The following is a 26,370-nucleotide window of genomic DNA, read 5'->3' as shown; positions in this document are numbered from 1 at the left end:
TAGACAATTGTGCCTAAGCTTAGGGGAGATTTTACTGAGTTTGTTTTGGCATCCTCTTCCAAAGTCTTATGTTTTCTTGCTCCCTGAGGACCTGGGTCTTCTCTTCGTCTTGTGTCATTTTTTCTTAAAGCTGGTGTCGATCTGTATGATGAGTATGATGTGATATGAGATCAGGGCCAGTCTGATGGTATATTCTCCTATATAAGGATCCTCTATAACAAAAGCTACAGCATATGTCAAGCAACACAGAACTTAGTAGCATGGTAATGATAACCAATTCTTTCATTAGACTGACTCTCGCATTGATCTTGTCAATGCGGACTATCTATGTAACCGTACCCTATTGCATTTCATCGTGATCAACATAAAGAAACTCGTCTAGTCATCTGCCATCAGTGTATAGCGGGCAGGAAGTTTTAAACCTTTTACACCGGCCCCGTTTTCGTACACCGTTAACTGTTGGAACGCCCCATCTATACTCATAGTACTTAAGGAGTAACTACTTCTCCTTGTTACTGAGAGATGCTGGTACAGTTCCTCCTGTTTTAGCCTCTATCTTTGATTCCTCTGCCTTTGGTGGCTCTTCTTCAGGGGTTTGTGGCATGGGGGGCTCTGTGACTAAAGACTCTGTCTTGCTTGCTTCGGCCTCCAGCTGCTCAATATGAGCTCGATCTAGTTTAGATTGTTGGCTCTTGGGCACCTCCTTGATATCATTTTCCAGGTCTGTAATAGCTGTAGCTGTTTCTGGTTCTCGTTGTTTGTCTTCGTCCTTTGGCTTTTCCGAGACAGTGGGACCATCCTTGTGCTTCGTGGGCTCTTTTTCCAATGGCACGCCTTCGTCGCTCTCGTCAATAACGACAGCGCCAACTTCGGCGGCCAAGCGCTCAACCTCATCTTGTACGGCATCCTTCTCTCTACCGCCAAGCTGTCGATCTGCCTCAGCATCGCCCACGGTCTGTCTCCAGAGGTTCTCAAGCTCGTCTCGCCAGCCAAGCGCATCAGCAAGCTTGCGAATACCGGCATCGCAATCGCCGAGCTCCATCACATCATCAGATCGTGTTCCAATTTGGCCCACCTTTTCCATGTTGAAAAGCACACGGGGCTTGCCCTCTTGCGCCATGCCTGGGAGAGCAGCGAAAGGGTAAACGCTAAGACTGGTACCCACGATCAAAACTAGGTCGGCCATGGCCACTTGGTACGTATTGTTGTCGAATGCCTTGGGTAGAGCCTCACCGAAGAATACAATATCTGGCTTGACAAGTCCCTTGCAGCCCTCCTTGTCGCAATGGGGAACCTTGCCTCCAAAGACGTGCTCCTTCATCTTCTCATCTGGGTATTCCTCCTTGCACTCGATGCAGCGCTGTGTCGCAAAGCTTCCATGGGCTTCAATGATCTTGTCCGAAGGTACTCCAGCTACGCGCTCAAGGCAATCGATGTTCTGTGTGAAGAGCATCTGGAGAAGACCCTTGCGGGCGAGAAGGGCGATGAAGGCATGGGAGACGGTCGGAGAAAATTTCCCTGGATATAGTTCGTTCGCTAGAACATAGAAGGGCTCGGGGTGATTGCGAAAGTAAGAGATGTCGAATACGGCTTCGGCGTAAGGCAGATTGAGGCGGGCAAGGTTGGCGTAAAGACCTGTTCCAGGCGATCGAAAGTCGGGGACTGATAGCTTTGTTAGATATGTTTTTAGTTCTGACGTCAGTTCAATTACTCACTTCCAGCAGCAGTGGAGATACCAGCGCCAGTCAAGACAACAATTCGCTTGCTCCGACCCGTTTTGATATACTCGGCGACAGCATCAAGGCTTCGCTCAGTGAGTGTGACGGGCGGGCCACCATAACTCATAGAGGACTCTTCCTGGCCCATTTTGCGATTGAGCCAGCGAGGGCCACGCGGTCCAGGCTTATTCTTGTTTTTGCGTCTTCGACCTATTTTGACGACAATGGAGGCAAAAATAATGTTGCTTCTTCGAGTGATGCTGATTGCGCATGCATGCAGAATGCAGGGTGGGAGTAACGTGAGACGGGCGTCAAGGTGGGGGATATTCTGATTTACATCATTTTTTACTGGCAGTCTTATCGATAAGGATATAAGTGAGGTATGTGCATGCTTCAAGGCAACAAAGAAACGAGTCGCAGCCTAGACAAGATGTCATTGCTAATACGACTTTCTGATAGGATGGATGCATATGTTAATGTCACGTCATCATCGACACAGTCATCTGAATAAACGCCAAGGCTGCTGCGTGCACTTCACATAGAAGACCAAAGCCTGTCAAGGCCCGTACTAGAGGAGTTGAGAATGTACTGGACAAAATATTTACAATTTCAGATACTTTGCACAATCTCGGTATGACTGACTCTCCGCAACCTTAATATTGTTGCAATAATTATGCTATGGCTGTTATTCGTGGCTTGTATGGCCTCCATAGCCGCTCATCATAGCCTAGCCATGGTGAGGCACCCGCTATCAAGCCTTGAAACGATTCAAGATTTAAAGTTGAAGACGATGTAATTCAGACAATGCCTCCCTGACGACAAACGCCTCGACAAAGGTCTATAAGCGAATATAAGCGAAAGTGATAACGAGCAAGCCGATCCGCCCGCTTCCCATGACAAATTTCAGGCGCAGTTCAATCCCAGTCCAATTCTGCACACCAACGCCTAGCAATGCTAAAAATTTCCTTTACGCCCGTTTCCACCATTTGCAGTACTTCAGTCCTGGCCGCTCCCCCTAGCCGTGACGCTCTCGAGCAGCTGCGAACTGCTCCTCCTGTAGACGAGCGAGTTCCTCCATAGACATACCACTGTTGGCAAACTTGTCTGCCTTCTTCTCTCGACCCTGGTCATTGTTAGTCTTTGCCGAATATGCTGAGGGGAAATTATGGGCTTACCTTTTGAACTTCCTTGTGCTCAGCTGCTGCCTCGAGAACAGCAGGGACCATGTCAGTGAAGCCTAGTTGCTCGAGAGCTTTCGTGATGTGATCGCAGGCGATAGTCTTCTTTGCTTCCTTCTCAGAAATCTCGTTCGCCTCTGATGAAATAAGGGTAATGAACTCGACACAGCATTCAATCAAAAGATCGCGAGCCTCTTTAGCGAATGCCACGCCTGCCGATGGGGGAAGAATTTCAGATACAATTTTTTGAACAGTAGCTGTAACTAAGTTAGTGAATGGCTTTTTAATAGGAGGAGCAATGCGACATACCTTTCGGGAGCGACAAATCGTCGTTACCTATACGTCAAAATTGTTAGTCCAGGGTCTTGAAGCAGGCATGAAAAGCGGACCGAGTGTTCCATTGTCATATTTGAGCCAGTATCTGGTTGACGCTGGTAAAGGCATCGCGAGAGATAAATAGTAATATGAAATATGGAATCGGGGGAGTGTTTGAGATAGACAGTGAAGTTTGAGATGAAAAGTAGATGCGAAAATGTGCTATGTTTGTAAAGTGTCGATAGTGATGAAAAGGGTTTCAAGATATTGAACATGATAAGAAACTTCTCGGTAGAGGTTGATGTAAATAAAAGTTGAATAAATGGTGTTCACAACGCTGAGACTTCCAACCGACAGTGATGCATTGTCGTGATGGTCATCACGGGTTGAGAACTAAGACGGAAGATGCGTATAAACAGGACGAGAAAGAAACACAACAACAAACGAACAAATAAGAAAAAAAAAGATACTTGCCTCCAAACTCGTGGTCAGACATATTGAAGAAGCAAAAATCCGTGAATCAGGGTGGTGATGGAAAGGTGTTTGCGGTTGACTGCGTATTTTGGAGATATGACCGAGTATACACCAAAGACGCGGTTATTCAGAGACGGTGGCTGGCCGAGTGCAACGCGAAGACAGTCTCAACAAGCAAAAAATGTGACAAAAAAGGGTAGAAAGGAGCAACGAGGTCTTCTAGTGATGTACGTATCCGTTGAGAAGCGTGTATGTTTCACTGTTGTTTGAGTGCTGTTGTTTTATATTGGATCTTGATGATGAGCTTCACTTCTGCTTGTCAGGCTGAGAAGGAGACAGACGGGGTGGGATGGTTACTCAGGCCCATGAGTGGTGGGGCAAGCCTCTTTTGTATCTGAAGAGCTGCTGCTGTTTTTTTTTTTTGCGCCGCGCTTGTAGCCAAGTCTCCACCTGGAATTTCATTTGCTCAGTGGAATTCATTCATGGCAGTGCCTCGAGCGCCAGTGGAGGAGCCTTAGGTCCCAAGGCTGCTGTGACTGGACTGTAAGTTAATTGGAGGTTTGCTTCAGTGGAGGCTGTCTCCATTTCCAGCCACACGGGGCGCGTCTTTTTGTCGTGCACGGACCAGCTATGCAGCTATTTCAGAACTTCCATCTTTTGAAAATTTCCTATTCCTTCATCAACACATTCCTTTTCTCTCTCCATTCTATACAAACATGCCGCAACGCTCAGGTCGAGCAACGGATTTGTCAAGGCGGCGCCAATAGCGTCTGCCAATTTGCTATACCTCGGAAGCACTCACTTTGTGCGTTGCTTTCCACTCAAGCGCAGCCGCCAATTCTTTGGGTAAGTCTCTCTTTGTTCCCCCTCCACCAACTCGCATGAAGAGATATGTTGTCGCCCCAGGCTGAGGAGGTTCGACAAGCCTCCTGTGCTGATTGACTTCGTCCTGTGCCAAATGGACAGAACTGATTGATCCCAATCATCTTTGTTTCAAAGCTTGAACCACGCTACCGGACCATAGGCTAATCAACTCAAAGTTAGGCTGCACTCTCTGACCCATGCTGTAAGACTCCCTTCAGCATCTTTACACCCCTTCGATACGCCGTGATGCACTTTGCTATCTGGTACTATCAAATACCGACTCTCATGACGGATAAAAACGATAGCCTGAGCGCATTCGACTGCACGCTTGCTTTGTACAACATGTTGGAACGTGGAACTAACATGCGACAAGGCAGCTGCTTCGAGCATCACGTCTTTGAACTCGGTTGCATGCGACAAATCAGCACCAGGTAAGAACAAACTTTTATTTCTTTCTACTACCAACATCAAATGCTATGATGAAGAAACTTACATTCCATGCTAAATCCGAATGTCCATGTGGAGCAAACTAAGAGCTTTTCATCTTTCGACTGACTTGCATTTGTCTTTCTATCTTTTATCTACTTGAACCATATGCAAAGACATCAAAGCTAACGCTGCTTGAGATATCCAGATTCTTCCAACATCCCTAAGCTAAATCCTATTCTTGGTATGCCTCGACCTCTGGTGAGTTCCATCTGCATGATTGTTAGTCTTTGATGTCATAATATGTTGTGAGACGTACGAGAAGAATTTGCCGCTCAGCTCTTTGAGCGGGTCTGCGACAAATTTAGCCATAACATTTCCTGGCTGCTCTGGCTTTAGCAAGATGCCCTTTTCTTTAGCTTCAACGAAGGAATCGTATTGTGCCTTGTTCATAGATGATTGGCCTTCCGACCTCAGTACACCTTGCATCTCAGTGTCAACTCGACCTGGTGCAATGGCAACACTTGTTATGTCAGGCTCCTCAAGCGCAATGTGAGCTGAGACAGAATTGTAGACGGCCTTTGATGAACCGTAACTTGACCACGCGGCATATTGCTTGGCTGCTGCTCCTGATGACACCCAGACAATGCAGCCTTTGGACTTGCGTAGCTCTTTGATCGCAGCTTGGGCCTGGGGTTGTCAGTATTGTCCATGCTCGTAAGAGGCCTGGTCAAGATCTCCTTACCAAGGCAATACCGCTGAAGACGTTGATGTCATAAATCTTCTTCCACTCTTCGACCGTGGTGTCTGCAAATTTCTTAGGCGCCAACATGCCATGATTGATAACCAGACCATCAATTTTACCGAACGAGGATACAGCAAGGTCAACTAGCTTCGAAGGCAGCTAGACAGCAAACATCAGCCTCGTAACTCCTGAGCTTGTATTTAGGTTAGGTACACACCTTAGGTTCGACAATGTCTCCAGCAATGAATTGGACCTGTTCCGGGTGCGATTTCTTTAACCCCTCCAATGGTTCGGATGATCGAGCTGTAATAACAACCTTGTGGGATTGGTCAAGCAGGTAACGGGTAATGGCAGCGCCAATGCCCTTACTGGCACCAGTGATAATGAAGACTTTGGAGCTCATGTTGAGAAATCTGCTGTGTGACCGATACTGTTGATGTTCGGTGAGTATCTGTAACTTGTCACCTTTTTGAAGCTCAAGAGAGTGGGGGGTTTCTTGGTGGTGATGATGGTGGGGTCAATTCTGGAGCTTCAATCTTGTTTACCCTGTATCATCGTCACTCACGTCATCGGTTCTTTCTTGGTAATAGCCCGCCTGCATCAGCTGAGACTTGTTCCGTTTTCTCAATTATACATTAGATTTCTAATCCTAATACTTGATCCCAATGGCCTCGACGGTGATTGTTGGAGGTGGCATAATTGGCATCGCGACAGCTTATTATCTCTCAGAACATCAACCGGGTTCAAGCATCCACCTTGTTGACTCATCAGCAACGCTATTTGCCTCGGCATCTGGCTACGCTGGTGGATTTCTCGCGAGGGACTGGTTCCATCAAGATATTGCGTCTCTCGGAGCACTGAGTTTTGATGAGCATGAGAAATTGGCAAAGGAGTTTAATGGGAGGGAGAAATGGTTGTATGCCAAGTCAGTGACTGTGAACTATGAGCTACCGAGAAGGAAACCCAAGGATTCGACTGGTCAGGATTGGCTACGTGATGGAGGGAGTCGTGCGGATGTAGTAGAAGAGAGAGGGGAGGTTAAAGACAGGAATAGCCCGCCTTGGTTGAGACGTATCAAGGGTGATGCTCTCAGCTTGGTTGATAATGGTGAAGGGACAGCTGTCCTGTAAGTCACTGTCTTATGAGAACGATATATTCTGACAAACTATATTTGTAGAGACCCCCTAAAACTATGTCAGTTTCTCCTGGAGAGATGTCGAGCCGCGGGTGTACGGATCCATAACCCTGCCGTTGTTCTAAGCGTGGGCGCCGATTGCCATGATGAGCTATCATATGTCCGTATTGGTTACACAGACTGCTCCTCAGAGACACATATACCAGCAACGCGAATACTTGTATGTACTGGGGCATGGGCCCCAAGTGTTTTGGAGTCCATGTTTCCCGGATCATCTATCAACATACCCGTTGTACCGCTCGCAGGACACTCACTTGTTGTACGAAATCCCGCAGATATCGGCGATACGTACCACTCTATATATACAACCATGGATGACTTCTCACCAGAGATTTATGCTCGACCAAATGGACATATCTGGCTCGGTGGCGTGAACGCATCTTTGCGGCTACCACCACTAGCAACAGGGGCGAAACCCATGGATGCGCCACTTGAGAAGTTGAAGAACCTGGCGAGGCAGATTATCAGATCTGATGGTGACGAGCTGGAGGTAATACGGACTGGGTTATGCTTCAGACCTGTGTCAGAACGAGGAACACCCTATATCACACGTATAGAGGATGTGGATCTACGACAAGGCTACAGGACACGGAAAGGATGTGATGGTGGCGTCTATGTAGCGACAGGGCATGGGCCATGGGGGATCAGTTTGTCGTTGGGAACGGCGAAAGTTATGGCTGAGATGATGCAGGGAAGAGAGTTAAGTGCTGATATTAGTAAGTTGGGATACTGGCCGTGATCGAAGCTTGGGTAGTTGAGGTTGGATACAAACAAGTCACACAGAGATTCTGATATATGAATAGCATCTTAGCACGGAGTTAACTGAAGTAGCTTTCTCATTGCACCTGAAACGGCGGCTGAGATTTGCCTGCAACTGATCTATTAGACTCGCATGTAAAGCACGCTATACTGCTCAGTTTGTTCCCTTGGTTGCAAGCCCACATCCTGGAGATAGACTTATCATAGCCTAAGGATATCTCAAGATATCCTTAGGATATATTGGCAAGGTAAGAATACCATCGTCTTTTGTTCGGACGAAACCCACGGGTACCGTGAGCAGTCAACTGATTCTCAATATACTCTGGCATGTCTTATTGGAACTGAAGATTGGCGGCATCCAGCTCAGCCCCAGTGATAGCCTTGACTGCCAGTGCCTTGTGAAAGTCTCGATACTGCGAAGGTATGTCCGACCACTCCTCCTCGTCAAAAGTAACCGACAGTTCGAAGCTAGCATCTCGCAAAGGAGCCGTTGCTTCGGCAAGCGAGATGAAGTCTCTCCAGGGAAGATGCATATGAATCTCAAGTTTCATATTGTCCGCGAGTGCAACCAGGTCCTTCACCTAGAAGTAAAAATGGAATTCCACTTTGGTGGTGGCACCGTGAGCATAATCAATCATCTCCCAGGTGTTGAGTGCACTTGATCTTATATAACTCTCTTTTGTCAAGAGCATAACAGCTCTTGCTTGAATTTGGGCCATCTGTGATTTGTTGAGGGAGAAGAACGTGGCGCAATAAATTGATAGTTCAAAAACACACTCGTTGCAATAGAACACAAACAGCGTTTTCGAAGCAGTTCGAGCAAAGGCGGGTTGATTTGTGCCCTCCTCCAATCCCATTACATAGCGATGGAGATTTTCATTGTAAAAGAATGGCATGCGGTAAGGGAATAAGTCATTTGTGGCAGCGTCTTTGGTCTTTGGAGACAGCTTGATCGAGCGAGTATAGACTTCGACCCTTCGTTCCTCGGGCAAGAGGATGTTCTCTCCGTGATGCAAAATATCAGAGTTTGCTGCAGTAGCGACAGCAGAAGACAACACAGTGGTAGAATCTTGAGTTGCATGTCCTGGACGATCGATATCCATTGGGATAGTTTCCATATGCACTGGATGGGCGAACTGGGCAGTGTCCTGAGAAGTCAAGTGGAAGGACTTGGATCTCTTACGAGGCGGCTAAATTATGATATTAGAGAAGTCTCATGGCAAGATAGTCGACAGCACTTACGCTGTGATGGAGATCCACGTTCACCGATTTAATGCTTTTCAGGTGCAGAGGTTAGGGTTCATGCCTTCTCCTCTCTGTAAAATGACAGGCCTATACGTCTGTGATATATATCAGGTACTAAGAAGGAATAAAAAGAAAAAGAGTCTTCATACAATTAGAGAAGACTAGCTTTACCAAGTGCTATGTTTCTCACTGCGTGAAGTGGCCGTGTGAAGAGAGCAAAGCCCCAGCTTAACGAAAGGGTTAAAAACCTGAAGAAGAAATAGCAGCCGGAGGAAGAGATCAATGGGTAAGTTAATGCAGTGAATAGAAAGGTTCAGACGAAAATGCAAAACTGTGCTGTCTGTATTCGTTTGCCCCTACCAGGTCACGTCTAAGTGTCTGCCACGTTCATAAGCAACTCAAGTAGCTTAATGCTCTGATAGTCATGGCCTGTTCTTAAGGGCTCTGAAATATCTATTTTGAAGGCATCCTAAGTCTATATTAAGTTTGCTTAAGTTTTACCTAGATCTTTCTATCACTCAGGATAGAAATTCTGACTTTTCTTGCCTGACGTAGCTTCTTTGGGGTGATTTGACGTCTTTCATATCTTATTTTGTTAGACATGTAATGCATCTTAATCTTGTTTTATACCGTTGTGATTTTGGCATTGATGGAAGCCTCTATTTCACGAGACAATCGCGAAGTTTCTTGATATCTTCGCTCCCAGCCCTACAGCATCCACCGACCAAGATGGCGGGCCATTTCCCTCTATCCTCCGTAGCCTTTACGACTATCTCGAGTTGGCGTTCCCAAGATGAGCGCCAATGAGTCTCAATGCCGTCTGGCATCTCCCATTTTTGTGTTGTTGTGTTGTAAACCTCTCCATTTGTTCCGTCAGGATACAGCACCAGAGCAGGCCACTCAGTAATCTTGCCGCTCTCAATCAGGCCTGAGACAGTGCGCTCAAAGATTTGAAGGAGTTGGTCAAGCTTGTCGACCTTGGTGCAGTTGATACCGATACCCCACGGCAACTTGGATGAGACCTCGGGATCCAGCATAGCCTCCACGGCGGCTTCGATGGAGTTGCCATCTGGCATTTTGAAGTCTTTGTCAGGGGAGAGACATGCCGTCCAGTAAGGGAGATCAGACAGTGTTGGTGTCGCAGCAAGAGCTTTGCGCATGGCAATGATCTCGTCAACGCGGGGAATAGTCTCGAGGGCAACATAGCCTACTCGCTTCTGTATATCAGAGACCTCAGCGAAGACGCCCAATCGCTCACGGTGCCATGCCTCCAAATCAGCCAAGGAGTTGTGCTCAGCATCGTATTTCCCACTGTACTCCTGACCTGGAATCATGCAAGCTCCGTAAGGTCCAATGCTCAAAGCAACACGGCCCTTGTCCCCCACAGCACGCTGAGCAATAATAACAGCATCATCCAAGAACCGAGGAACAGTTTCACGAGGGATACCCTCGGGGAAATCCTCAGTGCGAGTGTCGGCGAACCCATGGAGCGAAACTTGATACGTCGCTGTGAGGAGCACGTCAACTGGGACAGCTCCGAAATCGCTCTGACAGGCTTGGAGAGTGGATTGGTCAGAAACAAGCAGATGAGAGGACCAGAGCGGCGTTGAACGGGAGAAAGTGACAGAGTACTTGGACTCGAGAGAGGTGCCGAGGCCACCGTCAAGAATGAGAATTTTGGACGGCATTTTTATGTTGGTGGTTGTGGTTGAGATTGAGGTTGAGTTTGTGCCCACTCTGTCTAAAGAAAAGAGAAAACTAGTGGATTGTCAAGACGCCCTTTATCGAGCACGAGGTCTTAGTCGGGAATAACATCATCAAGTCAAAGAAAATAGCTTATCATTGCAGAATGAAGACTACTTGGTGTCTGTTCATGTAACTGATCTGACTGGTGAGTTTGTGTAACACAATATTGCTGTCAAGTAATTCTCGTGAGGCTAAATCGCAGACACAATCTGGCGATGTTGAATGAAGTTTCATTAGACCACCTCTCAAGTCATCTGGGTTATCTGAACGATAAAAAAGGGTAAAGGAAGTACAGTGATCAGTCGCTAAAGACATATACTCCGAGCTAATGGGCACTGTATCTAAAATGCTGTATTTCGAGGACATCGCCACTACATGTCCAGGCCCTAGAAAGGGCCTCCACGTTCGCTGAAAGGCAATAATGCACAACCAATTGTATAGAAATGGAAGACAAGCCTTTGGTAAGTATTCAATGCGTGTTCAGATTCAGCATGAGTGCAGGGACAATGAAAAAGGCTAGACAGCCTCCTCACCTGTTCAGTGATGTCGAGTGTTCGATGATGCATTATCATTGTTCAAGATAGAAAGAATTTGTCCAACAGCTGCATGAAATATTTAAAGCGAACCCTCATTCACTGAAATTCTGTCTCTTGTCATCCTTAGGCCAGTCTCATCCGGTCGCCTCATCACCTACAACCATACACTCGTCGACCGAGCCTCATCACCCTCCCCATTACACAACCCAGGAAATGCCCTTCCGAAGATTCCCTGGATGTCTGGGATCCTCTTCCGAAGACTTTCTACAACTGACTATCGGAGTTTGCACAGATCCTGTGGAAGGCCACCCAAACCACTGGATTCTGATGCTCACGGATGATGACGCCGAGTACGCAACATGTTACCATTCCTTGGGTGGTCCTACGAATCGCAGACCTTGGGAACTTGTGATTGAGAGTGGAGAGCTAAGAAGCTGGGACACCGAATACTTTTATTACGTCGCTGAGATCTCAGCGCGACATAAACGAAAGGTGAACGCTTCGGCGAATAAAACTCCAGGTAGGTTTAGTCAAAGATGGGTTGTAAGAGTGCTCTGGGATCTGGAGCTGCAAAAAGTTGTTCTTCCTGGTACGACGAAGAGGATCGCTCAAGCTGTGGAGGAGGATCCTTATGCTGAAGCATCACCTATTGTGGAAAAGCGCAAGGGTTTCCGGGATCGGATGTTTGACTGGGCAGAGAAGCATTGCTTGTCTATGCTTGGGTTACCTGGACGATAGAAGGACTACATGGCGCAGGTCGCTTTCTCTCTCATTCTTTTGAGTTCATGACAGTTAAGTAAAGGTATAGTATAAGCTACATGGTAAAGGAAATAAAAGAACTCGCAAGCCTGACGACGAAGCATTGTCTCACGAAAATTCGAACAGAAGACTACGGGCGATTATGTCCCAAATACACTTCTGTATAAAGACGACCATGGTCAAACTAGGATCATAATGTGAGATGAAATCTTCCAAAATTTGAGAAAGTTGTCATAATTTAGGCCTTCCTTAGGATAAAATACACTAAAGCTTGATCAATGTCATCCTTTCTCTCGCACAGTCATAGCATATCGGCAGCATCAAATGCTTCTTATGAGATCTATGGCTCGCCCAGACCCTCGGTCCTACAAGCTCCAATCCAAGAAGTCTAATGCCTTGTTTGTGAGGCTCGTCATCGCATTTTTAAGCGATAGCAGACAAGATGTGAGTGTTGATTATGTTCTTCTTGTCTCGGATCTCAGACTTGTAACTTTCCACAGCAGTCCTAGGCTCTGAGTTCGTAGATAAAAGTAGGTTTCTGTTGTCCTGGTCGGTGAACTCGTCCAGTTGCTTGCTCCTCCCACGCTTTCTTCCACTAGGGTCCGCATCGAATAACAACCATTGCGAATTGCATGCTAAGTCCCTAACCACCAGTACCTCGACTAGCTAGTATGGAATGCGGGGGCATAGATTGGGCAACCTTCTTGATGGTTAAGTGGCGCTGGACTGTGTCGAGTCGCCCTTTATATGTATCGTGGGTGACCGAATGATAGGTCTTCTTGAGCGCAATCACCACGATATCCAAAAACCACACGCTTTCATCGACAATGATGAATGATTCGTGGGGGCCAAGATCAAGATGCTGTTGCATTGTATCGAGTATCGCCTCAACACGTCGTGACAAAGAGTTGTCTCCTTGCTCCAGCTGCCGACGCCACTCGGCAACCGGCTCGAGAGCTTGGTCGTCCATTTCGTCGGGAATGGCATCATCCACGTCTTCCTGTCTCATAGATTCTATAAGACCTCTGTGGGCCAGCTTTAGCTACACTAGCATCGGATGGTAGGCATGCTGCTAAGCCTCGATGAGGTACGGCCAACCTGCAGCATCGCCTTGTTGCGTCGAGGGCCTTTGCCACGCGCCATCTTGCTTCATGATTTTCTCTTCACAATATGAGTCGTCCGTGTTCCATGATAATTTATTGGACTTGTGTCTGTCACTCGAGTCGAGAGCAAAGTGTCGCCAGTGTCAGTCCTAGGCGGAAGGCGATCTTGAATAGTTGATATTGGGTTTGAGAAGCTGGCAGCGTCGAGCATCTGGATGTGTCGGGTCATGTATTTCCCCGTACGATGCTGAGGGGCCATTTTATTAAGTTCTTTGAATGTTCTCTGCAATACTTTAAGTCGGTGATGGATGCCCTTCTGGCAGACTCGGCAGGGCATAACCGTACTCCCATGTGTTGTCTAGAGGTGTTCCTGTCAAGGCTAGACACCCTTCGAATTGCCCACGGAGTGTATTGACGGCAGCAAATGTGCGGGTGTTGCGATTCTTGATGGTATGGCCATCGTCGAGAATAATGCATTTTCCGATCGGCTTCCATGGCTCGGACTCCAGGCTGCCAGAACGGAGGACTAGCCTCGATCTCTTTGTGAAGAGAACGGCCAGCTCTGCATTTTAATCTTTGATGGCATCCTGGAGCCTTGCGACACAGTCCACCTCCTCAATAAGATATGAACAGGAAGCGATCGCGACCTGGTACCACCACAGGCTGAAGGCGCAAAAGAATTCTCTAAAAGCCAAACGGTAGCCATACCTCGCGTCTTTCATCACGATGACCGATACCCTTCCCTGATATTTGTCTGCCTTGCGGCCAGTCTTACCGCATCAAAGAAAGCATCAATCTCGGCCATCCACTTGCTACAGCATGAGAGAGGTGCAACGATAAGTGAAGGCCCATCTCCAGGCTCCCAGGATAAAGAAGCCACGGCAAAAGCTACCAGGGTTTTGCCAAGCCCTGGAGGGTTTCTCAATATCATGCCCTTGAGGGAGTCATCAAGCGACCGCATGGCGGCTCCCACAGCATGCTTCTGGTGTTCGAAGAGTGTCACCATACCTGAGGCCGGGTATACGGCCTGCACGCGTCGCGTCGTGTTTGGAGATCTATTGCGAGCTCACAATTAGTCACCAAGTTAATCTTGGCGCCATGAGATGAACTTACAGTCATGCCGTGAAGGTATTGAGGTGTGCGACGATGCCTTCTTCATCGAAATCTCCATCATCTTGATCTTCACTGTCCCCTTCATCGCTGTTGGCGGTCGGATCAACGTGATCATTGTTTCCATCTCCAGGGTCCTGTGTAGAATTTCCCACGTCGTCGACAGGTTGTGTCGTCATACTAGATTCTTCACGAGGTTCAATGACGCCTTCACCTCCCTCCATGAAGTCAGTGAAGAGATATGGGTTGGTCTTGGAAGTCGATTCAGATCCTGCCCTTTCACAGATAGCGCGAATAGTTGGCAGGCTGTACTCCCTTTTGCCGCCAGACCCAGCTGAGTTGAATAAGGAGTAAACGATATGAGGGGATGAAAGAGAAAAAGAGCATACAATGAAATCCGAGCATGTTCATACTTACATACATACTGCTTAGCACCGGAGGACAGTGAATCACAGTCAAATCGAGTGGCCTTGCATGATGCTTGCTCAATATTAACCCGGACCACCCCTTGTATCAATTATTAAAAAGAGGCAATTTTTTATCATAAAGAGAAAACAAGCAGAGACAGGAAGGCATTTCTGCCGATGTGGGCAAACGTAAAGCAGATAGGTTGTTGAAGCATCTCAGTGCCTCCGACAACATTCATGAGACAATACTTTTGACAGAACAGCTGAATACTCTGAAAGGTCCATTGCATTGTAAATTTCGTTGGGGAATAAAAGAACAGGAAATTACGATATTCTAGTGTTAAAGAAACTCTTAAGTGTAGGATAAACTTACTTAAATATTTCGTCACTCTAGGATGGAGATTATAGCTTATAACTGGGTCTGGTGCAGATCGTAGTACTTCTTTTCAGCAATTGATCTTGTTCGTACTTAGCAATTGAAGTAAATTGTCGACTTGAGGCTTAATTCTGTGCCTGCCAGTATTAACCTTGTTGCCTCACCGTTTGTAGAGTCGTTGATTGAACAACGGTCAAGATCCCAATCCGTCAAGATAAGGTCTCCGATCTCGTGCTTATCTCTACCCCAGCCAATGACTTGATTCAATCACGTAGCTTGTGCTGCCATTGGCGTCGCTGCTCAACCGTAACTGGCTCGATTTCCGGACAAGCTCATTTAAGGTTGGCGTACGTCAGGGCAATCCCATCAGAGCTGAAACCCGCCGCAGGGCGTTAGCTTCCCTTCTGATGACGGGAAGCTCCCTGAAATAGAGGCCCCCGACCACCTTAAATACTGGGGAGCTCTGCATTTCGCCCGGGCTGCCAACGTCATCAACGACAAACGGGCATCTTCACCTCCAAAACAAAGACACCTCGTGATGGATTTCTCCGACTTTGAAGTCATCGACCCAATCGCCGAGTTTGGCCATGAGAGCAGCGACGATGAGGATGCCCAGCCGCCGTACGCGCATCTTCAGGGCGGGCATCCCCCATGGCAGGGCCATGAGGGTAAGCTAGTCGGTGTTGTTGACATGGGCAGGTGAGAATATAGAGACAATCCATCCACTGTAACAAAGAAACTGACGAGTGATGCCATCACCAGCAATGGAATTCGTCTCTCGATTTCCGACCTTTCGAACCCATTGGCTCGTATGCTTCCTACCGTTTACCAGTATCGCGCCTCCATTTCTCTGTACGACTCTCAATATGATCCCGAGACTGGAGACCAGATTCCCATTCCCGACGATATCATCGAGTCTGTCGTTTCAGTCTTGAGTCGATTCGTTGTTATTTGCGGCGACTTCCGGTGTAAGAAGGAGAATATCCATGTTATCGCGACCGAAGCCACCCGTGCTGCACTCAACTCGAAGCAGTTCTTGGCTGCTATCAAAGACAAGACTGGTCTGACAGTCGAGCTCCTACCCAAAGAAGAAGAGGGCCAGATCGGTGCCCTCGGCATCGCCAGTGGCTTCTCTAACATGGAAGGTCTGGTGATGGACCTTGGCGGTGGCAGCACCCAGATTACCTGGATGCTCAGCTCGGGCGGTCAGGTTCGCATGAGTCCCAAAGGCAGCTTCAGCTTCCCATATGGAGCGGCTGCTTTGACCAAGAAGCTTCACGATCTTCGTGACGGTAAGAAAAAGGACGAAGCCGATGCAGCCGTCAAGGCTTTCGAGAAGGAAATGATCGCCAACTTCAAGGACGCATACAACAATCTGCAGATCCCCGCCGAGATGACCGAGAAGGCTGAGAAGGAAGGCGGGTACCGAATTTATCTCTCCGGAGGTGGTTTCAGGGGATGGGGATATTTGCTCCTGTACCTGAATCAGACGGATGGCAGCTACTATCCCATCTCCATTATCAATGGATACACTGCCAAGCGCAAACAGTTTGAGGACACCGAGGCTCTCAAGCATGTCGCTCATGCCGCGAAAGACATTTTCCGTGTTTCGGACCGTCGAAGATCCCAAGTTCCCGCGGTCGCGTTCCTTGTCAATGTTCTTTCAGAGTCCATTCCTGGAGGTATCAGAGAGGCACACTTTTGTCAGGGCGGTGTCAGAGAAGGCTTCCTCTTCCGTCAGCTTTCACCATCTATTCGAGCTCAGTCTCCCCTAGAGGTTGCCACAGGCTACTTTGCTCCGGGTTCGCGACATCTCATTCAGCAATTGCTCAAGAACGCAATCCCGAAACCTTCTAAGAAGAAGGAGTTCCCAGAGGAGTTCGGTGAGCCTGTTGTTGACTCCTTCGCCAATGCGATGTATCTGCACATGTTCATGAGTAAGGAGACGGCCTCAACGACGGCTCTGTACTCAACCAGTGTCGGAAACATGTCTGCGATCCACGGTGTTTCGCACCAAGATCGAGCAAGGTTGGCTTTGATGCTTGAGTCCAGATATGGTGGTGAACTTCCTCCTCGTGAGCTCGAGTTCCGTGAGTCACTCCGTGAAATGCTCACACCCGAGGAAGTCTGGTGGGCATCATACCTCGGCAGGGTCGGACAACTCATCACCGCGCTCTACCCAGCCGGTAAGATCCACAAGTCGAAGCCCCGCGTGGTGTTCACCTCTCAGTGGTCGTACACTTTGGGCAAGAAGAAGAATAAGGAAGGTCTTCTGCTCACAATCTCGGTACAGAAGACAAAAGATGACCCAGCAAGAACGAAGGAGACTGTCAAGGAGGCAGCTAGTGATGTGGAAAAGATTGGAAAGAAGAAGAACTGGATTGGTGATGATGAGCCTTGGGGAATGAAGGTCAAGGTCAAGGTTGTGGAAGAGGGTATTCTCTCTGAGGAAATGGAGAAGTTGAACATGTAGGATATCAAGATCTTTGTTTCGGAAATTGTGGAAAAGCATACTGGGCTTGATTTGGGAATTGTGAAAGGCTACACTGGAAAGTAAATGAAGGGCAGAGTGTATGATGGTACTGATTAAGTGATTTGGAACAAATTGAGTGTGTTTCGTCCTTTGCCCACCGTCGTCCCTGTTATACTTTCGGCTTACCTCTACTCTAACAACCAGCGCACACCCTGAAGGAGATCCTGCAGCCACTTCTTGGAAACAGGCAAGTCAGGACAAGTCGTCCAGAAGCCATGAGGTAGCCCTGAGTAGATGTGTGACTTGGTTGGCAGCCCGACTTCTTGTAGCAGTTGATCGAGAAGAATAGCTTCATCCCGACGCGGATCCCAACCGCAGATTGCAAAGTACGCTTTCTTTGCTATACCGGCATGGGAATCAAAGAGAAGAGGGGACAGTCGCTTGTCTGTTGGGGGAGCACCGTATCGTCCTGTTGCATGATCAGTATTGAGTGAAAAGCATTGCCAGAGAGTATTGTACCTGCGAAGTAGTCAATTGACTTTCGCGTGAGGCCAGGTGCATCATCAATCTCGTCCACGCTCAGAATACGATCCAGATATTTCTTCGGTCTTACATCTGGATGACAGAAGCTCCCAGCGAGGAACACGACGCCTGTGATTCTGGGAGTGAGGCCCTCATCACGAGCCAAGTGCGAGATTCCAGCAGTGAAGTTAGCACCAGCCGATGTGCCACCGAGGATAAAGCCCTTGGATAAGTCTGTGTTAAGTTTGCTCTGGCCTTCTGGCGATGCAGCCTGGACAGAATGTTAGCTGGCGGTAGTTTGGCAGCGCTATATCTTACCCATCGGACGACATCGAAGCTATCTTCAAAGCCAACCGGGAACTTGTGCTCAGGAGCAAGTCGATACTCGACACTTGCAACAACGACAGGAATTTCCGACGCAAGTGCTCTGCATGTTACGTCGTCTGTTTCAAGGCCACCCGTGACATACCCACCGCCGTGCATGTATAGGAATAGAGGGAGGGCATCGTTGTGAGCAGTTTGACGGTAGATGCGCAGTGTGATAGACGTGTTATCACGCACAGGGACATTTATCTCGTAAATATCGAGTCCTTCCTGTGGAATAATTGGATCATGGTCTCTGGTCATGCCCAAGCTTGGTTTTGTGCCTGGGGGGAGATTGTTTGGGAACTAATGGGATCAGTAGCAATATCATGAAGTTTGCACATGACTTAGCGTACATCGACCCATTCGGGATGGGGCGTTGCATAATGTCTATACTCGGCCATTTCAATTACCTATGCAATAGAAATGATGTCTTATTTAATAGATGCGTGAAGGTGAGAGCTGTGTTTAAATAATTGCGTTGAAATCTACACGAGGGCGAACTCGGAGTCGCTTTGCTGATCCTTGCCTCTCATGTTAGACATGCAGGACTAGTCAGCTACTGGTTATCCTAAGGATCCGAGATCTTTTGTCATTTAAGAGATTATCTTATCTGATCGTACTGTTATGGTAATCTTGTTAGGTACCCTTGCTTGCACATGGAGCCGGAAATGCAACAAGAGCATCTGGTCTACTTGTCCTAGCATGTTACCTCTTCTATGACACTTCCGATGACGGCTCAGAGAATCGATGTCTTATAAAACATGTCTCCCGTATACCCCCATCTCTCATCACCACCTCATTCCCATGTCCTGCGCTTGCTCTGCTGCTTCGTGCGCTTCTTCAAAAAGGGCGCTTTCTCCAATTCATCAGCCTGAGTCTTCCAAATCTTCTTCCCCATTGCAACATATTTCTCCCCAAACTTCTCAAGCTCTTCCAGGGCAGTCTCTCTAGTGACTCGGTGCATCTCAGCGTACTCCTCATCAGTACCAAACGTCGCAATCTTGTATATCCGCTTCCACAGCGCAACCATCTCCTTCGCAAAGGCACTTTCAGCTTGGATATTCTTTGCGACAAGATAAAATGAAGATCTGATCTTGTGGTGCCTGTAGTGCTTGTACAGTTTGACGGTTGCCATTTTGCTGAATTGGTGGATCAAATCGAAGCTTCGCCAGCTGTCGAGCTTGTGCATAAGGATAACCATTGTACCACCGTTCTTCAGATGTTCGAGACCGAGGGCGATCTGCGTGAGAGTTAGACGAGTAGCTTCTCGGGGCTCTCGCCATCCCGCACGGGGGTGAGTACGCAGGACTTGGCCATCGCAGAAGACGAGATCAAACGTCTCATTATCGCCCAAGACCTTTTCGAATAGGAAGTCATATGGTCCTGGAAAGTTCAACGGAACATCGTTCTTGGTAATACCCATATCGGCTACCAGCGTTGTGATGTCGCGAAACTCCAGATCCACTTGTGCATCGAGCATCTTGACATCGTGTCCACCTTGCTCAACGGGTAAACTCATGGCCCTGATGTGAATACCAGGTGTCTTGGTCGAGGCCACATCAACAAAACCACCTGGAGCCACGCACATGTCCAGCAAGGCCGGCTGTTCGACCTTGGGCATGTTCAGAGCACCCGTTGCCTTGTCGAGGTCAATTGCGATCGTCTTCATCATGGTGTAGAAGAAATGTGTACTGTTCGCGCTGCATTTATCTGCGACTGCTCGTTGTTTCTTGAAATGAGCATCGCCTTGACTTGTCTCCCAGCCCTATCTTTCTCATTAGACCATTCTCCTTGCTCAGTATCTTTGTTACAGACATACCTTTCTTCTCACCTCATAGAGACGGCGAAACTCCTCGACGTTCTCCAAGAGATAATCGCGGATAGTCTCTTGAGCACTTCTCTCGTGCTCTGGAACTTCAGTAATGGCTTCCATGATTGGCTGCATCTTTGCCTGCTCATTTTGCCCAGAGGTAGCATGTTCGCTAGGGCTAGAGCTTGAAGTGTCAGCGTCGGAGGACATGTTGGAGGCTGGACATTCGCTACTAGATACCAACAGTTTGAGAAGAAGTGAGAATAATTTCCCCCTAAAAGCAAATGTTATTTATACCGTCAACAAGAGTGTCTGTCGTCTTGCATGTCTGGAGGCCTATCTCCGTTGGTCCAGTTTTTGTCCATTCACCAAATGGACCAACAAGCAACAGGCAGAAGTGGCAATAGCCGTTGAGGTTTGCCAACGAGGTCGGCCTCCAGCATAGAGACCATACTATACCATATAACTCAGCGGCAAGGCTCTCACGAGAACAGAAAACTTGGTTGATAATTGTTCTGCAGTCATTGATTGGCCGTAAGTCTCGTGAAGCCACCAACAGAGGCCGGCCGGCCGGCCTCCTCATCGCCACAGTTCACAAGATGAACAGTTAATTATCACGGGATTCTTTTTAGTGGAATAATGCAGATAGGTCAATTCCGGGTTCTTGTTGATTAGTGACCTAGTTCTTTGTGGCTCTGCCAATCGATCTTGGCAAGAATATAATGATTGTAAGCAACAAAGCACTGAGTGGCATTGCCTTCAACTTTAAACTTTTAGACAAGATAGCAAACCTCAGACCCTTGGCTGTAGTCTCTGGAATCACCACAAATGATACAAAGTCGGAGTGACTGGAAATCAAGTCAGACGCGGCCTTTGTGGCAGCTTCCTATCGATATTCGCAAGCAGAAGTCAAGTATTCTATATTAAAACACTTAATCTGGCTAGTAAATATTTTGGTATCGGGTATCAATTCTAAACAACAGTTGTTGATGGGCCATCCTTGGGAGGTTCGATCTTGTTGATTTTTCTATATCCCTCTCGCATTTCAGTCTTCTTGAATCTTGTCGAGTAAAGATAATGAACAATAAACCACTGATATACACAAAACAGACTATAAAATGTTAAATCAAACTTGAGGGCCAGTCTGGGGGCCACTTACAATGCACAAATGCCGAAACAGCCACAAGCAATGCTAAGGTTGTCAAGCATTGCTACTGTTCCAGTAGATATATCACCAACAAAGCCCGTCCTCCGCTTGTCGAGATTTGACTCATTGTACGCATCTATATCCTCTCGGAGAACAAATATGACGGTGAGAGCGGCAAGCCACATTAAAGTTGAAAGGGCCAGAATCAAAATATACCATATTGGCGGTCTTGGGTTGCTGCAGCCTTGTGGCTTGACTGGTATTTTGAAAGCAAAGAAATGAAGAGCTCCCTGAGTCTGGTCAGCAAGTTTATATAGGTATGTATACAGGTGAGTGAACCTACGACTGCAAGATTGTACGCTGATGCAGCAAACAAATTATGTCCTGGATGTTTAGATATTATCCCGGCCGAAAGCCCAATGACCGCACACGAAGCTATCCACCTGCCGATATCCGCTTTAAAAGCATCATCATAAAGTCTCTTAACCGGATTCGTCTCCTTCTCTCTCCCCAGCATATCCCTGAAGATTTCGCCGAGTGGCATAGGACATATTGGACTCGACATGGCTGAACCGGTATGGATGTGTAGGTAAGCTGCAGATGAGAAGGATCAGGTGGTTTTTTGGGCGCCGCCGCGTAATCTAATGCTTTATGGCTGTGGTCTTGGCTTGCCAGGGGATGTTGATCCAACATGACGCTAGGCCAAGGGTTGAAACTCCATCTTTTGGCCTTGGCCCTCGTCACTAATTCCCTTTGCACTGCCACTGGAGATTGGCGGTGCCTGGGCTTCAATCATGCCGTGTCTTGGATAAAAGGTCCAAGCAACTGCTCGCGTAATGTTCTTATTTAGGGGTTGAGTGCCAAGAATCTTTGGGTATTTGATCGTGAGGTAATTGAAGATATTCGCAACTAGAGTTTGTTTGACGGACTGAGTTTTGTGTAGTAGCTACATGAATAGATCCACAATCATTTCTTTGTTTTGGCATATAAAAAACCATGTCCTATAGATTGGCTCAATGAAGTTTAGAAGAAAATAACAAAATATTCAGGTAAGTCTCTGATCTTGGCTGTGATTCATGCCAGTTCAGACTTCAAGTGCGGAATTTAAAAATGCCCATGTTTTAAGGTCCCTTTGAAACCGATCGCATTTTAAACTAAATGCAATTTAGATATCACCCAAAGCTCGTATTATTGCCCAAAAGGGGATCATACGGCGCTGCAAGGATCTACGACAGCTCAGCTCTGTATGGATGTAAGAGGCTGTGCTTAAGGCTGAAATTCCAAGTACATCCTCCCACTAAGCGCTTATGCTTATCTTTATGCAAATCCCAGCGCATTATTTCCCCGACGCTGACGACAAGATGGGGGCTCATACACGTGGAATGCGATTTGATAGGTGCTTGTTGGCCAGTTATCTGTCAATCCCCCATATCTAAACGAATTCGGTTGTATCTGCGAGCCACGACGGAATGGCTGGGAGGAGAATGCCTTAGTGGCCGTGTCTTGCAAATTGGTTGTCACACAATCCTATTGATTACGGAGATATGTGCTTGGTGAGTGTCTTGATGTCGTCTTACTCATATATAAGCCCCCATCCTCCTGACTCTTAATATCTTTCAACTCATCTCTCACTATTCACAAATACTTGATCTAAAACTACACAACAATGGGTGATAAAAACGAAACATGGACACCAAACTACGACGACTGCGATAAAGTCACGGATCGTTGTCCCGTTGAATACACCATCTACCAGGACTACCTCTCCGAACCAGCTTCCGGATTCTTTGCCATCGCTTTTGCACTTCTCTTCCTCGCACAAATATTTCAGGGGTTCCGGGCTAAAACATGGTCGTACATGATATGGCTGGGCATCGGAACAGTCTTTGAAGTCGCGGGCCATGTTGGACGCTTTGGACTGGGAAGAAATCCATGGCAGCAGAATGTCTTTATCGTGCAGTACCTAACACTCCTATTGGCTCCTACTCTAGTTGCTGCTGCTATATCAGTGACGTTCAAGCATCTGGTTGTTTGGTACGGAGCAAAATGGTCTCTTCTCAAGCCCAGACTGTATCCTCTCGTCTTTGTCGGTACAGACTTTATCTCGATTTTCATCCAAATTATCGGAGGTGGCCTCACAGCTATGCAAAGCATGGGTAAGGGATCTGAGACGACACAGAAACTTGGAGAGGCGCTTGTCATTGGAGGTGTCGCCTTTCAAGTTGCCAACATGTTGTGCTGCGGTGGTCTGATGCTTCTTTACGCTCGACGAAGAAAGCAGGCAATGAAACATCGAGACCCGTTGATGGGAAACGCGACTGATATGTACACAACCGGCATGCCAACTCGTGGGAGAGTTCCTGTCGCTCGAGAGGAGGCTACGCTGAAGGAGGCAAAAAGAGTCAAGTGGTTTGTCTATGCTCTGGGTATTGCTTATACCTGTATCATCATCCGATGCGCCTACCGGTAAGATTCTGTTGACACTCCTTCCCCGACACGAGCTAATTAGTACTTAGTATCGCCGAAACTGTCCCAGATATTGGGGTAGATGTTCTCCGAAACGAAACACTATTCATCGTGTTCGACGCAACCATGATGTTGATTTCCATCGGCGCTGTGACTATCCTCCATCCCTGCTTCTTCTTCCCTTATTTGGGCCTCAGAAAGAAGCAGAAGAATCAAAGCAAGGTCTATGAAGGTTACAGAATGGAGAGTAGTTCAGCTTTGGTTGGGCAGCAGCAACACCCGCAGCAACAGCAAGGGTATGCTTGAGGCTGAAGCCTCTTTTAGCCCCTCAACCTTGTCGCAAAGCCGAGTCCTGAATTATGAGTGCATTTTACGAGTTTGTGGTTTGATGTTCTACGTGTTGGGCTATATGGCATATTTTATAGAATCCTAGAAGCTTCAAGATTTTCAATTCGATTTTCACAAGAGAAAATATCATACTGGTCCCGATAATCTTAATATGGCATTGCACTCTCAGAATATCAACTTCAGCCACCCCAAACCTAGGACAGGCCTTCGGGGGGGTTGGCCATAGAATCTTGCAGCCGTTATCAAATTAGAAACTATTTGACCATCGAATTTGACTATTTTATAAGGATATTACGTCAGCGCCTTCCTATAAAATAACTAGTAGCCCGAGGCCTTTGCATTAGCTCAAACTCTGGAATGGTCGTGTTCTGCTTATCCATGTGACTCGGATTGATAAACCACGACCGGACATTGCAGCCGATGTATCATTTGATGTCAGCCATCTTTTCCTACGTCCGATGTCGCCTACAACCTGCGCCCTACAAGAACAATAAAACCAGAAAACGAATCAAGATAATTCAATAAGCACTATCAAGGTTCGAAAGGCGCAGTGTACCGTTTGATAGAAGGCGCACTCTGCTGGTTGTTGTATAAATATCGAATACTCTCTCCAGACATTGCATTTAGTTCCCTGCACAAGTAACTTAAGGAATCCTGTTCAATGTCACAGACCTCGCTTGAGCTCGTTACTCCCAATGGAAATGTGTCAGATGATGCAGTCCAATTACAGAACCTCGATCAACGCTTCGAGTCGCGAGCAACAGATGCCGAGTTCTCACTGCCTCCTGTTGATGGTGGAAGAAAGGCATATCTATTCTTAGCAGCCTGTTGGGTCGTTGAAGCAGTGACTTTTGGTAATCTCCCTCATCTTTAGGGTCCACGAACATGGTTTAACAAAGAAATCAGGTTTCGGGTTCTCATTCGGCGTCTTTCAAGAGTACTACAGTCATCATGAGCCTTTCGCGGGCTCGAACAGTATCGCTGCTATTGGAACCACAACAACTGTAAGATACTTGCAAAGCTACCCTTCCCAACTCTGACATTATCCAGGGCATGTTGTATCTCGGAGCACCATTTGTGGTCATTATATGCCGCTTCTACCCCCGCCAAGCTCGCTGGTTCACCTACGCTGGTCTCTTCGTCACATCCCTAGCCATGGTCATGAGTTCCTTTTGCACAACTGTTCCTCAACTCATAGCAACACAGGGTGTCCTCTTTGGAATCGGAGGCTGCTTCGCTTACTGTCCTTGTACTCTCTATATCGACGAGTGGTTCGTTCGTCGTAAGGGCTTTGCTTATGGAATTGTCTGGAGTGCTGCTGGAGCTGGAGGTGCCGTTCTTCCTCTGGTTCTGGAGACGCTCCTCAAGAACTATGGCTTCCAAACTACTGTCAGAATATGTGCGGGCATCTTATTTGGAAGTGCAGCTCCGATTGCATACTTCATCAAGCCTAGACTACCACTATCGGTCACTATCCACAGAAAGCCTCTGAATATGCGGTTCGTCACATCCAGGGTATTTCTTCTGTATCAACTTGTCAATGTCGTTGAAGCAACAGGCTACTTCCTCCCTACGATCTACCTTCCCACTTATGCTCGAACAACCTTTGGTACCTCAACGATCCTCTCAGCTTTGACAGTTATTCTGGTCAATATCGCTACGACGATTGGTCTGATGGTCATGGGATCACTCAGCGATAAGCTTGCAGTTACGACATGCATGCTCATATCTGCAGTAGGCGTGGGTATTTCAGTCCTACTTGTCTGGGGACTTACAGCGTCTCTCCCTGTCCTGTACGTTTTCTGCGTCATGTACGGCCTCTTCGCAGGATCTTGGGCCTCGATCTGGCCAGGAATTATGAGAGAAGTGACACAAAAGTTTCAGGATGAAAACGAGCACGTTGACCCTGTCATGGTGCATGGACACCTCTGCGTGGGCAGAGGAGTTGGAAACATCATCTCCGGACCCTTGAGCGGTTCTCTTATTCGAGGTCAACCATGGCAGGGAAAGGTTATTGGGGGTTATGGAAGTGGATATGGCATTCTGATTTTGTACACCGGCCTCACGGGCCTGGTGAGTGGTATGAGCTTTTTGTGGCGATACGTGAATGTTTTGTAAGGGATGGACATTTCTGAAAGCTGATTCTCCATCAGAGGAGAAGACATTAGCGGCGATATCAGGTTTCAAGCGTGTCACGCTAAAAAGTGATTTGCAAGGCAACCTAGTTATTATTCTAAGACACATACCAGACTTAATCATGAGGAAACAGTGCTTGTTATTGA

At 47.4% G+C, this 26,370-nt stretch overlaps 14 protein-coding genes across 14 annotated transcripts; 5 read left to right on the top strand and 9 right to left on the bottom strand.

Annotated features, from left to right (window-relative positions):
• Nucleotides 1-499: 499 nt before the first annotated feature.
• On the bottom strand, nt 500-1,866 carry FMAN_03170 (uncharacterized protein; the record flags this gene model as incomplete). Its single annotated transcript, XM_041831955.1, has 2 exons — nt 500-1,662; nt 1,716-1,866. 2 exons carry the CDS (start codon nt 1,864-1,866, stop codon nt 500-502), a joined length of 1,314 nt encoding a protein of 437 aa, XP_041682466.1.
• An 867-nt stretch (nt 1,867-2,733) lies between these two features.
• FMAN_03169 (uncharacterized protein) lies at nt 2,734-3,707 on the bottom strand (the record flags this gene model as incomplete). The annotated part of the gene is made up of 4 exons (XM_041831954.1): nt 2,734-2,841; nt 2,894-3,153; nt 3,206-3,232; nt 3,686-3,707. The coding sequence occupies 4 exons, from the start codon at nt 3,705-3,707 to the stop codon at nt 2,734-2,736; spliced, it is 417 nt and encodes a 138-aa protein (XP_041682465.1).
• A 1,503-nt stretch (nt 3,708-5,210) lies between these two features.
• Nucleotides 5,211-6,123, bottom strand: FMAN_03168 (uncharacterized protein; the record flags this gene model as incomplete). Its single annotated transcript, XM_041831951.1, has 4 exons — nt 5,211-5,247; nt 5,295-5,665; nt 5,721-5,879; nt 5,938-6,123. The coding sequence occupies 4 exons, from the start codon at nt 6,121-6,123 to the stop codon at nt 5,211-5,213; spliced, it is 753 nt and encodes a 250-aa protein (XP_041682464.1).
• Nucleotides 6,124-6,385: 262 nt separating this feature from the next.
• On the top strand, nt 6,386-7,654 carry FMAN_03167 (uncharacterized protein; the record flags this gene model as incomplete). The annotated part of the gene is made up of 2 exons (XM_041831950.1): nt 6,386-6,846; nt 6,898-7,654. 2 exons carry the CDS (start codon nt 6,386-6,388, stop codon nt 7,652-7,654), a joined length of 1,218 nt encoding a protein of 405 aa, XP_041682463.1.
• Nucleotides 7,655-9,578: 1,924 nt separating this feature from the next.
• On the bottom strand, nt 9,579-10,607 carry FMAN_03166 (uncharacterized protein; the record flags this gene model as incomplete). Its single annotated transcript, XM_041831949.1, has 1 exon — nt 9,579-10,607. The coding sequence occupies one exon, from the start codon at nt 10,605-10,607 to the stop codon at nt 9,579-9,581; it is 1,029 nt and encodes a 342-aa protein (XP_041682462.1).
• An 807-nt stretch (nt 10,608-11,414) lies between these two features.
• Nucleotides 11,415-11,939, top strand: FMAN_16124 (uncharacterized protein; the record flags this gene model as incomplete). Its single annotated transcript, XM_041831948.1, has 1 exon — nt 11,415-11,939. One exon carries the CDS (start codon nt 11,415-11,417, stop codon nt 11,937-11,939), a length of 525 nt encoding a protein of 174 aa, XP_041682461.1.
• A 664-nt stretch (nt 11,940-12,603) lies between these two features.
• Nucleotides 12,604-13,103, bottom strand: FMAN_03165 (uncharacterized protein; the record flags this gene model as incomplete). The annotated part of the gene is made up of 2 exons (XM_041831947.1): nt 12,604-13,002; nt 13,059-13,103. 2 exons carry the CDS (start codon nt 13,101-13,103, stop codon nt 12,604-12,606), a joined length of 444 nt encoding a protein of 147 aa, XP_041682460.1.
• Nucleotides 13,104-14,178: 1,075 nt separating this feature from the next.
• On the bottom strand, nt 14,179-14,584 carry FMAN_16123 (uncharacterized protein; the record flags this gene model as incomplete). The annotated part of the gene is made up of 2 exons (XM_041831946.1): nt 14,179-14,507; nt 14,563-14,584. The coding sequence occupies 2 exons, from the start codon at nt 14,582-14,584 to the stop codon at nt 14,179-14,181; spliced, it is 351 nt and encodes a 116-aa protein (XP_041682459.1).
• A 910-nt stretch (nt 14,585-15,494) lies between these two features.
• Nucleotides 15,495-17,429, top strand: FMAN_03164 (uncharacterized protein; the record flags this gene model as incomplete). Its single annotated transcript, XM_041831945.1, has 2 exons — nt 15,495-15,655; nt 15,719-17,429. The coding sequence occupies 2 exons, from the start codon at nt 15,495-15,497 to the stop codon at nt 17,427-17,429; spliced, it is 1,872 nt and encodes a 623-aa protein (XP_041682458.1).
• A 188-nt stretch (nt 17,430-17,617) lies between these two features.
• FMAN_03163 (uncharacterized protein) lies at nt 17,618-18,718 on the bottom strand (the record flags this gene model as incomplete). The annotated part of the gene is made up of 4 exons (XM_041831944.1): nt 17,618-17,898; nt 17,949-18,222; nt 18,270-18,620; nt 18,671-18,718. The coding sequence occupies 4 exons, from the start codon at nt 18,716-18,718 to the stop codon at nt 17,618-17,620; spliced, it is 954 nt and encodes a 317-aa protein (XP_041682457.1).
• Nucleotides 18,719-19,113: 395 nt separating this feature from the next.
• Nucleotides 19,114-20,337, bottom strand: FMAN_03162 (uncharacterized protein; the record flags this gene model as incomplete). Its single annotated transcript, XM_041831943.1, has 2 exons — nt 19,114-20,082; nt 20,137-20,337. The coding sequence occupies 2 exons, from the start codon at nt 20,335-20,337 to the stop codon at nt 19,114-19,116; spliced, it is 1,170 nt and encodes a 389-aa protein (XP_041682456.1).
• A 762-nt stretch (nt 20,338-21,099) lies between these two features.
• On the bottom strand, nt 21,100-21,839 carry FMAN_03161 (uncharacterized protein; the record flags this gene model as incomplete). The annotated part of the gene is made up of 3 exons (XM_041831942.1): nt 21,100-21,238; nt 21,287-21,564; nt 21,618-21,839. 3 exons carry the CDS (start codon nt 21,837-21,839, stop codon nt 21,100-21,102), a joined length of 639 nt encoding a protein of 212 aa, XP_041682455.1.
• Nucleotides 21,840-22,940: 1,101 nt separating this feature from the next.
• Nucleotides 22,941-24,046, top strand: FMAN_03160 (uncharacterized protein; the record flags this gene model as incomplete). The annotated part of the gene is made up of 2 exons (XM_041831940.1): nt 22,941-23,740; nt 23,791-24,046. 2 exons carry the CDS (start codon nt 22,941-22,943, stop codon nt 24,044-24,046), a joined length of 1,056 nt encoding a protein of 351 aa, XP_041682454.1.
• A 703-nt stretch (nt 24,047-24,749) lies between these two features.
• On the top strand, nt 24,750-26,206 carry FMAN_03159 (uncharacterized protein; the record flags this gene model as incomplete). The annotated part of the gene is made up of 3 exons (XM_041831939.1): nt 24,750-24,942; nt 24,995-25,092; nt 25,139-26,206. The coding sequence occupies 3 exons, from the start codon at nt 24,750-24,752 to the stop codon at nt 26,204-26,206; spliced, it is 1,359 nt and encodes a 452-aa protein (XP_041682453.1).
• Nucleotides 26,207-26,370: the final 164 nt, after the last annotated feature.

This window comes from Fusarium mangiferae (assembly GCF_900044065.1).
Source record: "Fusarium mangiferae strain MRC7560 genome assembly, contig: FMAN_scaffold006, whole genome shotgun sequence".
In the NCBI taxonomy this organism is placed as follows: domain Eukaryota; kingdom Fungi; phylum Ascomycota; class Sordariomycetes; order Hypocreales; family Nectriaceae; genus Fusarium; species Fusarium mangiferae.
The sequence above is the reverse complement of the archived record's forward strand: the minus strand, read 5'-3'. Positions and strand labels throughout refer to the sequence as shown.